The 12,811-nt window shown below is 36.8% G+C and overlaps 1 protein-coding gene across 11 annotated transcripts in view; it reads left to right on the forward strand.

The window, feature by feature from the left end:
• The window catches only part of CENPE (centromere protein E), a 77,276-nt gene extending 64,916 nt beyond the window's left edge, over positions 1-12,360 (forward strand). For 9 of the 11 annotated variants that reach the window (XM_021100714.2, XM_021100715.2, XM_021100721.2 and 6 more), the window contains 5 exons: positions 3,992-4,104; positions 5,694-5,791; positions 7,682-7,865; positions 9,242-9,528; positions 11,810-12,360. In XM_021100714.2, coding sequence (XP_020956373.2) covers positions 3,992-4,104; positions 5,694-5,791; positions 7,682-7,865; positions 9,242-9,528; positions 11,810-11,904 — 777 coding nt within the window. In that variant the 3' untranslated portion in view covers positions 11,905-12,360. The remainder of the gene's footprint in view (positions 1-3,991; positions 4,105-5,693; positions 5,792-7,681; positions 7,866-9,241; positions 9,529-11,809) is intronic. The other 2 variants (XM_021100716.2, XM_084973295.1) reach the window with 1 other exon arrangement.
• Positions 12,361-12,811: the final 451 nt, after the last annotated feature.

Raw genomic sequence — 12,811 nt, forward strand, 5'->3', positions numbered from 1 at the left:
AAGTGCCTGTTGAGGACACCCAAGTTGAGATATGACTTAGGCAGCTGGATATACTAGTCTGAGAAAAAGAGGTCTAAACTTGAGAAATAAGTTTGAGAAATTGTCAGCATGTAAAAGTCATGAGATTCGTTGAGGCATGAGCATAGCGGAGAAGAGATGTGGAGTAGCCGGAAAATACAGAGAAGGAGCAGGCCTGCGTAAAAGAGAAAGCGAAAGCGGGGCAAGAGGGAGTGGTTCCAGTTTCTTCACCTAAGTGAAGAAAGTACTTCAAAAAAGAGAGAGCGAGCAGTGAACTGCTTCACATTCAGTATAGATTGATACTTGTGTTATAGAGAGAAATATCTCTCCTATGTACCAGAAGTAACCATTTAGATAATACAGTGGGGTCTGGTGTTGTATAGCACCAGTGGAGAAAGAAAGCAAAATACAGGGTATCCATAAAATCTTCATACAGTTTGACTTTTGAAAGTTTTGTTTCTGTGTATAATATAAATATTCTATAAAATGCAACAGACTATATTTAACTCAAGACTTGGCACAATAAAAATACATTTACCACTATTTCAAAATACCTGTCCAGTACAATATAGTGTTTATTAATTGAATATAGAAGAAAGTAATTTGAACAAAGGAATCATTAACAGTTTTGTTTAAATCTTTGTATTTTTGTATTTTTCCTCTGTTGTATCTTTACAAATTCTTTATGTCAAGGAGCAGTGTATTCATTAAAAATTTAAACTGCACTAGAACTTTATGGCATGCTATACGTTATGAAAAAATCTTAAAATGGCCACAGAATCTAAAATAAAATACTTGAAAGACTAAACAAAAGATGAGGGCAACATATATGAAAAGAACAACAAAACTTTAAAAAGAAACACAGGAAAACATGTGGTTTAAAATAATAAACTTACCATTTCCTGTTATGTGGTTTAAAGTAAGAAACTTACTATACATCCATCAGTTTTTCTCAAATTAATTTCAAAATTTAATGTAATTCAGTTCAAACTCTCAAAGGAATTCTTTTTCTGGTAGAACAAGGAAAGTTTCTTGACAGAATCCATCTCAAATATAGGTGATGGAGTCCTTGCCATGGCGCAGTAGGTCAGGAATGAATCCAACTGCAGTGGCTCAGGTCACTGCAGAAGTGAGGGCTTGATCCCCAGCCCAGCACAGTGGGTTAAACAATCCAGTGTTGCCGCAGCTCTGGCTTGGATTCAATCCCTGGTCTAGGACCTTCCATATGACACAGGTGTAGCCATAAAATTTTTTAAAACTAAAAAGTAATAAATAATAAAATAAAATATAGGTGATAAACAGATCATTAACTAAAAAATTTATCTCCTTATGTTGTGTTAAAGAGACAGTAATTTCTACACTTTTAGAATATATTAAAATTTTTTATGTCATAAATGCTCTTTGAACATTTCAAGCTCTTTCAACATTTAGAACAGTATATAAACAAATAGAATAATAGAATACAGGACTCAGAAATAGACCCACACAAATACAGTCAACTGATCTTTGATAAAAGAGCAAAGGCAATTCATTGGTTTAATGGAGAAGGATAATCTTCTCAACTAATGGTGCTGGACCAATTGCACATCCACAAGCAAAAAAAAAAATCTTAACACAGACCTTACCCCTTTCACATCAGTGAACTCAACTGATGGTAAACTTTTGGAGAAAAGCTAAGTGAACTTGGGTTTGGCAGTGGCTTTTTAGTTACAACACCAAGAGCACAATCCGTGAAAGATAAAATTGGTAAATTGGACTTCATTTAAATTAAAAGTATTTATTCTCTGAAAGACAAGCCAGAGACTGGAAAAAAAAATCTTTGCAAAACATATCAGATAAAGGACTATTATCCAAAAATATGCAAAGAACTCTTAGAACTCAGTAAGAAAACAGAAAACTGGATTAAAAAATAGGCAACAGATCTGTATAGACACACCACCAAAGAAGATAGGCACATGGCAAATAAGCATATGAAAAAATGCTCAACATCATGTTATTAGACTATTGAAAATCAAAACGATAAGAATAATGCTATACGTATGGTATCTCAAAATACCACAACAGCCGAAATTCAAGTCACTTAAAACACTAATGCTGGCGAGGATGTGGAACAACAGGAACACTCATTCGTTGTGGTGGGACTGCATATAACACAGCTGCTTTGGAAGATAGTATGGCAGTTTCTTACAAAACTGATACTACTTTAGTCAATCACATGCTCAAGGAGTCCATGCTACCAGTGTCTGGTCCAGAATGCCTCTGTATTGAACCATTACTATGACTGAGCAAATAGAGTTCATCTGACCCAGTCAACAATCTCTGTACACCAAGCATCTGTCATTTTTAGAAGCTTAGCATCTTTTCAGTCTTTGCTAATTATTGTGTGTGTGCATATGATATGTTTTTATAGAGATAGAAAAGCATAGAGGAGTAGAGAGAGCTTTCTAGGGCCCTATTTAGTTTGGTTTATTTTTTTTATTCAATACCTAATAGTATTTCATTGTGTGGCTGTCATACAATGATAAAAAAGAGCATTTTATTCAGCAATAATAAAAAGTTAGCTATCAAGCCACAAAAAGACATGGAGGAACCTTAAATGCATATTGTTAATTAAAAGAAGTCAATCTAGGGGAGTTCCTGTCGTGGCTCAGTGGTAACGAACCCAACTAGTATCTGTGAGGACCTGGGTTCGATCCCTGGCATCACTCAGTGGGTTAAGGATCCGGCATTGCCATGAGCTGTGGTGTAGGTCACAGATGTGGCTTGGATCCGGTGTTGCTGTGGCTGTGGTGTAGGCCAGTGGCTACAGCTCCCATTCGACCCCTAGCCTGGAAGCTTCCACATGCCGTGGTGCGGCCCTAAAAAGACAAAAAATTAAAAATAAATAAAAGAGGTCAATCTGAAAAGGCTACATATTGTGTGATTCCAACCACATGATTGGAAAAAGCAAAACTAGAGAAACAATGATAAGATCAATAGTTGCCAGCAGTTCAAGGGGGGTGGTAGGGAGGGAAAGATGGATAGGTGGAGTGCAGGGGAAATTTAGGCCAGTGAAACTATTCCGTATGATACAGTAATGATGAATAGATCATTATACTGTTATCAAAACCCATCAAATATACAATACAAACAATAAATGCTGGTGTAAACTATGAACTTTAGTTAATAATGTATCAATATTGGCTCATCATTTGTAACAAATACACCACGCTAATGTAAAATGTTAATAATGGGAAAGTTAGGGTTGGGGAGGGCACAGTTCCTGGGAATTCTGTACTCTGCTCAATTTTTCTGTAAGCCTAAATACTCTAAAATTGAAATCTATGCATTAAAGAAAGATTTCTATATGGGTATTTTCTTTGAGTAGTAGGTAGATATATTTTTATTAATGGATTGAACCATCTTTGGCTAAAAAATATCCTTAACAATGCTACATAGGAGTTCCTGCTGTGGTGCAATTGGTTAAGAATTCCACCGCAGTGGCTTGGGTCAGCGCATAGGTGCAGGTTCCATCCCTGGCCCAGGAACTTCCATAGGCTGCCAGCGTGGCCATTTTAAAAAAAAAAAAAAAAAAAGTGCTGCATAATACTTTGTGCCTTTAATTCAGTTCTAGTTTGATATTTATATTGCTATTCTGACCACTTTTTGTTTCATTTTCCTGATTCGCCTTTCTCTACGTTTCATTGTTTTCAACCTTTGTTTCGTTTGTTTAGGTAGATTGTTTTTAAGTAGGGAACAAAATTTGTTTTCAGAAACAAAAATCATGTTCTCTAGGTACATATTAGCTTCCAATAGCTTCAAATATACTTTACATCAAATATCCATTTATTACTCATTTTAGGGTTAAAATTTGTATCTTCTCTGCTTTTCATATATCTGAAAATTGCTATTTTCAAGTGTTCCTATCAGTTCAAGGCAGTTAACAATTCTGAAACTGCTCTAAAATTATTTTTCTTTTCTGTAAAAAATTTAGGACCAAGTTACTTTAGGAGCTAAGCCCTATAAAGAAGAAATTGAAGACCTCAAAATGAAGCTGGTGAAAATAGACCTAGAGAAAATGAAGAATGCCAAGGAGTTTGAAAAGGAGTATGGTTTTGCCTTAATTAAACATGACTTTAATAGCTTAAATTTCCTTTTAAAAGGAAATTTATATAAATTTCTTTGCATTAGTTAAAACTTTAAGTATTAGAAAATATTGTTATTGCTTTTTTCAAAAAATAATTGAAACATGCACAGATTTTTAAATTTATTAAAATTTCATTCCAGATGCAAAGGCTTTTAAAATAAGCACAGCTCTAATTAATTACTAACACATTATGTCTTTGGATGCTTCTTGCTCAATCAGATACAAATGGTTTTAAAATAGCTTTTTTATGCTTAAAAGTGAATGTTAAGAACCTGCGGGTGTGTGTAGGTATATTTAGCAGTTTAACTGGGGTTTCTGTTTATTCTCTTAATTTTATTTTTTCTTCCTATTGTGTTTTTGTGTAAAAGTTGTATTTTCTTTTAAATCGCACCTAGTGCCCAAAAGCATATCTTCTTTTTATTGATTTCTATATAGTACTATATATAACAGCATGCTTAAAGTTCTTTGTGGTATAGCATAATTAAAAGAACATTAAATAGTGCCAGGGAACCTAAATTATAAATGTGTTATCACTAATGAATACATCACCTTCCACAAGCTGTTTAATCTCTCTGAGCCTCACATTCATAATCTATAAAAGGGTAGGTTTTTATTAAAGGATTTCGATTCCTTCTGGCTCCTTACATTCTTTATTCTTCCTATAAATCTTTAATAAACGTTTAGATGATATCTTGGAGTTCTCTTGTGGCACAGTGTGTTAAGGATCCAGCATTGTCTCTGCAGTGGTTTGGGTCACTGCTGTGGTGCAAGTTCAGTCCCTGGCCCTGGAACTTGCACATGCCGCAGGTGCGCCAAAAAATAAATAAATACACACACACACACATATTTTAATGATGATGTCTAATTTTGCCTAAAATGTGACACTAAATTTTCATTTATCCTGGAGAGACTTATACCAATTAAGATCTTCATTATAAAAAACAATTTTATTTACAGCAAGTGCTGTAAATTTCTAAGAAAGTCAAAGTATCTCATAATTTATCATCATTAATTAACGCTTAAGCAAACAATTCATAAAATATCTCTTTCTACCAGGAAACAATGAGCAGAATTTGACCTTTGACTGTATCACCTTAGACCAGAGCTGCAGCCAGGGTTTGCCTTCCTGACAATCTAGAAAGGAAGCTGCTTTTTGCTTTCATGCTCTGGTGATTGTTGTACCTTGAAAGTATTTCTAGGCCCTCGTGGTAACAGACCAATTATTTGTTTTATGGTGACCCCAAATGAAATGTTACTCAGTATCAATTAATAGCTGTTGGGCTTCCTGAAATTCAAAAAGAACTGGTTTCCCAGTGTTAAAAAAAGAAAAAATCGTCCCTGCAAGCAAACAGAATATTTCCATTTGATGGTGTTACACCTGTGAGGTGCATGATGAGAAGAGGGCATCCTGAGGTCTTATCTACTGCTACCTATGGATGTTGTGTTGATGTGATAGATCTTATTAGAATATTCGTGATAGCAGTTGTTTACTCCTTCATTAAACATTAGTTTCTGGCCTTTTACATATTCCTATTGTTGTTCTTAATAGAATTGCTTCTACAAAAGCTACTGTAGAATATCAAAAAGAAGTTATAAGGCTATTGCGAGAAAATCTTAGAAGAAATCAACAGGCCCAAGATACCTCAAGTAAGTAGAAAATGCTGATATTTCCCAATTTTTCCATTTTACTTCAGTGTGCTTATACATTTTGAAGACTACTATTATAAATATGACTGTCAAGAATAAACCTAATTAATCACTGATTTAGGAGGACTATTTTAAAGTATGGGCGATTTACACTGTTGTGCCAGTTTCCACTGTACACCAAAATGACTGTTATAAATTTATATACACTCTTTTTTTATATCCTTTTCCATCATAGTCTATCCCCGGAGATTGGATACATCTCCCTGTGCTATACAGTAGGGCCTTGTTGTTCATCCATTCTAAATGGATAGAATGTAATAGTTTGCATTTACTAACTCCAGGCTCCCAGTCCATCCCACTCCCTCCTTGGCAACCACAAGTCTGTTCTCTCTGTGAAGAAAGAGCTGTTTTTTAAATGAAGTCATTGTGCTCATATTTACCCTGTGAAATCTCTTTAGTTTACCATAGTCTTAACTATCCATTATAGATTCTTAGAAAATATGAATTTTACTTTTGCATTATCAGATCTTACTAGTGAAAATACCTCAGTCCTATAAAGGAATGACTTGATTACCAGGGTGGAAGTACACTTCCCAGTAAAAATACAAGCACATGTCTTAATGGATTATAACCACATGCACAGTAAAAATATTATCATTTCACAGTAAAAAGAACTAAATATTATCCTACTTGTTCTTAATACTAAAAATACAGAGTTGATGCACACTTACAAACTCTTTGGTATTTATCTCAGGTACAGTCTTCAAGTCTAATGATCAAATTTCTACAGTGCATCCCTCAAACTATATGCCTTTTTCCATATTTCTCTCTCTTATGTTTCATTTGAAAGAAAATGCTCAACAGTACTTGGGGCAGCTTTGTATAGTAAAACAAGCATTAAACTAGCAGTCAGGGATAAGGCTCTGAAGTGATTGCCCTCCCTTAACGGCTCTGAAATCCTGGGGACAACACTAAGATTGGTTGGACAATCCTGGCTTACATATATAATTGTTGTAAGGATCAAACTAAAAGTTGTGTGTGCAAACACACTGAAAATTCTAAAGGTAAAGCAAGCATAAGATAATATTTTTGTGTATTATTGTTCACTCATTTAAAAAAAGAATCAGAGATTGTGTTAAAGATGATCACAGCTCCTACCTGGAAAGCTTCAACTGATAAAAATAGAACTGAGGATTCCTTGTTGTTACAGAAAGATCAGGATAAATACTCTTGATTCGTAAGTGACTTTTGGGTATATATTATCCCTGAATTCAGAATAATTCACAAGGAAGTGGACATTGAGTATCTTCCCCATACACTTTACTTCCCCCTTTGTAAATTGTCAGTGACCCAGTGGATAATTCTGCTTCATAAGCTCCTCGCATTTTTATGCAATTTTATCTAAACTTTACAAAACAGTTCTTTACATTACTTCTACACACATCCTATAGAATAGTTAATATGTGCTTCAGTAGCAGCCTAAGGATTATTTAGTGAACAAATATGTGTTAAGTACTTGTAATGCACTGAGTGACGGGGGTGAACCCCACGCACACTGTAGGAAGAAGCCGTCCAGGTGATTCCACTGCTGTGGAAGGTAGAAGAGTGGAGGACAGCTCTTTCGGGGAGGAGTGTCACTGCTGCAGTCATGGTGAACAGTCAGCAGGATTATGGTCATGGAACTGGTGGATGGAGAGTAGCTGGAGGATTCCAGAGCTATTTAGAACTGATGACCAAATATGCATGTGAAGTAAGGGAGAAGGAAGAAGTCAGGGAGATGGTGGTTGAGATACTTGGGGTTTTATAGTGACTTACTGCCCTTCGTGATGTTTTCTTTATTTTGAACTTTGGAACTATTAAAAGTATCACCTCTGTTTTTGCCTCTCACAGTGGTATCAGAACACACTGATTCTCAGCCTTCAAATAAACCCTTAACCTGTGGGGGAGGCAGTGGTATTGTACAAAGCACAAAAGTTCTTATTCTGAAAAATGAATATGTGCGGCTAGAAAAGGAAGTTTCTAAGTTAAAGCAGCAAAATGAACAGCTAATAAAGCAAAAGAATGAACTGTTAAGGTAAGAGCTGCTTACATGATACAAAAATTATACTCACGGCTGTTACATGTGGAGGAGGATGATATAGACACATCAGTAAATATTTTTTTGCAGTTGGCAGTGCTTCACACATATAGGGAAAGTAATGTTTAAAGTTAATGTGGTACGTCTTTTTTTAAAGGAATAAGAATATGGTAGTACCATTTCAGGTGTTTGCTGTTTATCAACTGACCTATTTTTAATAACTAAGCCAAGAACTAGGAAGTGAAAAAAGATCTTTGAGGGGGCAAAGATTACAAATAACTAAATATTTGTAGTGTGTGCTGTTAAGCAAACAACAACAAAAAAAATAGTACATTATGAAAGGGTATGTAACAAAGAACTCAAACCTTATCTAGGTATGGAGAAGGGTGGTGATCAACAAACTATAAGAATAGATGTGAAAAATGAGTAGAAATTAGGCCAGGTGAAGGGAGAGGCAGGTAAGCCTTCTGGGCTGAGGAAACAGCATCTGCACAGGCTTTGAATCAGGAAGAGTAAACAGTTGGTAGAACTGAGAGACATCCAGTGTGGCCAAGGCATAAAGAAGAGACAGAGTGAAGTGCAAGATGAGATGCCAGAGTTAACTAGTCCAGACTCCACAGGCCCTTAGAGGTCAATCTGAGGATGTTGGGATGGTATCCTAAATGTAAGGGAAGGTTACCTCCGGTGGAGAATTTTAAGGCATGGCCTGATGAGATAGATAGCACCTCAGTGTAAAAAGGCTCTGATTTAGGCATCTGTTGTCCAAGAAAAAGACAATTTTGGCATGGACTAGAATGGCACCAATGCAGATAAAAATAAGGAGGTGAATTGGAGAAATAAGTATGAGGTTATATCAACAGACTTGGCTGACATAAAATAAAGGAGAGAAAGGTCCCTAGGATTGTTGGCCAGGTTTTCCTCTGGAGAAACTGAATAAAGGCTGGCGGCATTGCCTATAGAAGCAAGACCATAGCTAATCCAGAAAAGCACCATGAATTATTTATTTTAAAACAGCAGGTACATTAGAGTCATCTACCCAGAAGGCTAATTTATCAAATGATGGCCACAAATTATCAGTAAATAAACCCTGGATGATATCATTGATTCATGTATAAAGCCAATGACATGCTCTGAGTTTTCTTTTCAAAACTCTATGATTATGAAGATTTACTACAATTTATACTGACCGCATTTCATTTTCTGAACTGGAAACAATCCAAACAGGAAGCATTAGGTTAAAAATAAAATATAAATCTGATAAAACAATAAATTACATGTTATATATATTTTACTACAATTTAAAACAATTTTTTTAATTTAAATGTGAATGTATTGCAGGAATCACAGTCTCCTTTCTCCCCCCCACATTTCAGCAATAATCATCATCTTTCCAATGAAGTTAAAACATGGAAGGAGAAAACTCTTAAAAGAGAGGCTCATAAAGAAGTAGCTTGCGAGAATTCTCCAAAGTCTCCTATAGTGACTGGAACAGCCTCTAAAAAGAGACAGCATATGCCTTCTCACTGCAAGGAACAGAATTTACAAGATCCTGGGCCAAAGGAATCGCCGAAATCTTGGTTTTTTGATAGACGATCCAAGACTTTGCCAATACCTCCTCCAGTTCGCTATTTTGATAACTCAGGTTTAGGCCTTTGCCCAGGTATGTAAATATACAGGTTACTTGAAAAAGAGGGGAGAGAAAGCATTTCGGGCAGATGGAAGAGTAGCAGTCCCAGCCAGGGCCCAGGGCAGGAGGGACCACAGCCGGGGAAAGGGTGAAACAAATACAATGCAGCCAGAGCACAAGGAACGTAGGCTTCTGTGGATGCAGTCAGAGAGAAGGGCGGGCCAGATGTGCGGCGAGACTTTGTGGATGGTATGAAGGAATTTAAACTTGATCGTGAAAGCATATTTAGGAAGCCTTTGAAAGACTTTAGACAATAGCAGAGGAACATGACTTGTAAATTTTGAAAACATTACCTCAGCTATAAGGTAACCAGCAAATCATAAGACCAAGAGTTTGACAGTTGCAAGAGCAAGGGTGTGACAGCATGAACACGGGCAGATGGGAGAGACTTGGGGGTAAAATCAGCAGTGCTAGATGCCTGTTTGGATGGGTGAGGTGGCGTCAAGAACATCCCCACTCTGTGGGGGTGCTGTACACAGAGGTGAGAACTTGTCAGGAGAAATTCTGAAATAGGGTTTTTCTCAGTCTTTCTCGCCACACAGCATTTATCACATGCCCAAGTGTACATGGACCATAGCCCTTTGTGACAGCATTATCTCCCTCTCAGAAATACCCTATTTGTAGAAATCTAAAGCAGTAATCTACACCAAAAGAGGCAGCTGCCAGATCATTGAAAGCTCTGAGCAAAGATTGCCAGGGTTTATGAAAGCACTGCTTTGTGACCAAGAAGGAATCACTTCATTCTTACCAACTACACATCAAAACCAGATCAAGTCAGCAGTCTGACAGTGCTCTTAGGGATATAGTAAGGAACAAAGCAATTTGGACAAAAAATTTAACTATTCATGTCATTGAACAGTATTTAACAAACATTTAAGGACCTTCCACTAGCTAGCACTTCATGGAACTTTTGCTGTAAACACACACAAACACATTTTAGAAGAGTCTTTTGAGAAACTGATGAAGTCTTACAATCACCTTTTGATCTTATCTGAAGTGCCAAAGGTACATACATAATATGGATTAATCCAACCTCAAAAAAAGATTAAATTTTTTTATCAATATATGGATCTCTGGTACAATTTTTTAAGTGAAATCAATAAAAGCATAGGTTGGAGGGATACATAAATCAGAAACTGACCAATTTAGAATTAAGGAACATAATCTCAGCTTGACTTAGTGAAATATGTCTAAGAAAATTTAATGTCAGTTTTTAATTTTAATTATAAAAGGAAATTTACATGATTTCAACACTTAAGATAATTGCCAAGATCAGTTATGCTAGATTTAGTTTCGAAAGAGGGCCAAAGATTCTCTAAAATATATAGTATTTGTTTAGCACACCATTTTTTATTTTATTTTTTTGTAAAAATAAGACGCAAGGAGTCCCGTCTTGGCACAGAGGAAACAAATCCAACTAGGAACCACAAGGTTGTGGGTTCCATCCCTGGCCTCGGTCAGTGGGTCAGGGATCCATCATTGCCATGAGCTGTGGTGTAAGTGGCAGACGCGGCTCGGATCCTGCGTTGCTATGGCTGGGCATAGCCCGGCAGCTGTAGTACCAATTAGACTCCTAGCCTGAGAACCTCCACATGCTGCAGGAGCGGCTCTAAAAAGCAAAAAAAATAAGATAAAAATAAGACACAAGAAAATCAAACTTAGTTAATCTGTATTTGATTCACTTTGAATCTCCTATTTTGACTTTGATGAATTCCTAATATGACTTTTTTAATTCTTTGCTTTATGTGCAATATGGTTTTTCTTATGATTCATTTTATGAGAAAATAGGGAATAAACTTCTCTAGCCCTGATGAAGTAAAATAAACCTTTTTTTCTTTTCTTTTTAGGGCCGCACCCGAGGCATGTGGAGGGTCCCAAGCTGGAGGTCAAATTGGAGCTGTAGCTGCTGGCCTACACCACAGCCACAGCTACACAGGATCTGAGCCACGTCTGTGACCTACACCACAGGTCACGGCAACACTGGATCCTTAACCCAACTGAGCAAGGCCCCAGATCAGACCTGCACCCTCAAAGGTGCTAGTCAGATTCGTTAGCCACTGAACCACGATGGTAACTCCCACATAAACCTTTTTAATGAAGAATTTAATGACCATGTTTAAGTGTCATGTTTCATTCTACATGTATTTCTACTGTCTCAATTCTACTATCCTTTCCACTTCACTTGTATCTGGATTTTGTGTGTGCTTTTACAAAGGTTAATTTTGTTGTTGCTTCTTTTTTTTTTTCCCCTCAGAAGAACAAACCTCGGAAGCAGAGACTGTGGCTCCCCAGCCAGGCCTTTGGCATGCCTCCTCGGAAGAAGACGTGCCCGAGTGCAAGATTCAGTAGACCCCTCTCTCTCACCCCGGGGGCCCAGCGTTCCATGTTTGGAAATGCCTGTGCTTATTACCATATGTGTCTATCCCAGGCAGCGATGTCATAGTTCAGCTTAATTTCAGCTCAGTTTTCACTTTGCCGCTAGAATTGGAAGGTGAAGGAATAGGGTGCATTCCCATAATTTAGAATGGTGATAGCAATGCCTTCTTCTTCAATATAATCATTCTTTAGAAGTTAAATCATTTTATTTATTTATAACTTTTGTAAAGAATAAAGTTATTGAAGGAAATTTCCAATTTTCCCATGTATACATAAAATGTATACATTTTTATTAAAGTTAACCACATATGACCTAGAGAGTTCCAAAGCATAATTCAGAAGTTAACATAAAGCATCACTTAACGAAATTACAGACTCCTTATTTTTAGTACCCTGTTCATTTAATAAATGTTTGATTAGTTGCCCTGATTCACAGCACCGTGTAATATTAGCAGGTGGTTTCTTGGTGGGATACTCGGGGTATATTTGGCTCTCCTCTCTTTGTTGACTTTGAGAATTTTGCTGAAAAATATACACATGCATTCCTGACTTAGGTTGTTGAGAGATAGCAAGTGGTATGACCTTTTCATTTTCTAGTCTAATCTTCCTCTAGCTGTAATAACTACAAAGGTGGTTTCTTTTCAGTTTCCACCCACCCTACTCCCAGCCTACACAAGCACTCTAAATTAGTTGGTTTGTATTAGACTTTGTACTTGATTGTACTTCACCCCCAGCTGGAAGAACTGCATGGATCATTTATTCTGCCCTTTCCCTTTGGACATGGGGAAACAGCACCAGGGTCTCCATCAAAGCAAAGTTTTTAAAACTGGGGTCCCCACAGATACATAAGGCATCCAAGGTGTACTTCATGCAGTCTATA

Source organism: Sus scrofa, chromosome 8, assembly GCF_054392235.1.
Source record: "Sus scrofa isolate SSC_HxYL_T2T_F1_AM1 chromosome 8, Sscrofa_HxYL_maternal_Yorkshire_Landrace_v2.0, whole genome shotgun sequence".
NCBI classification, from domain to species: domain Eukaryota; kingdom Metazoa; phylum Chordata; class Mammalia; order Artiodactyla; family Suidae; genus Sus; species Sus scrofa.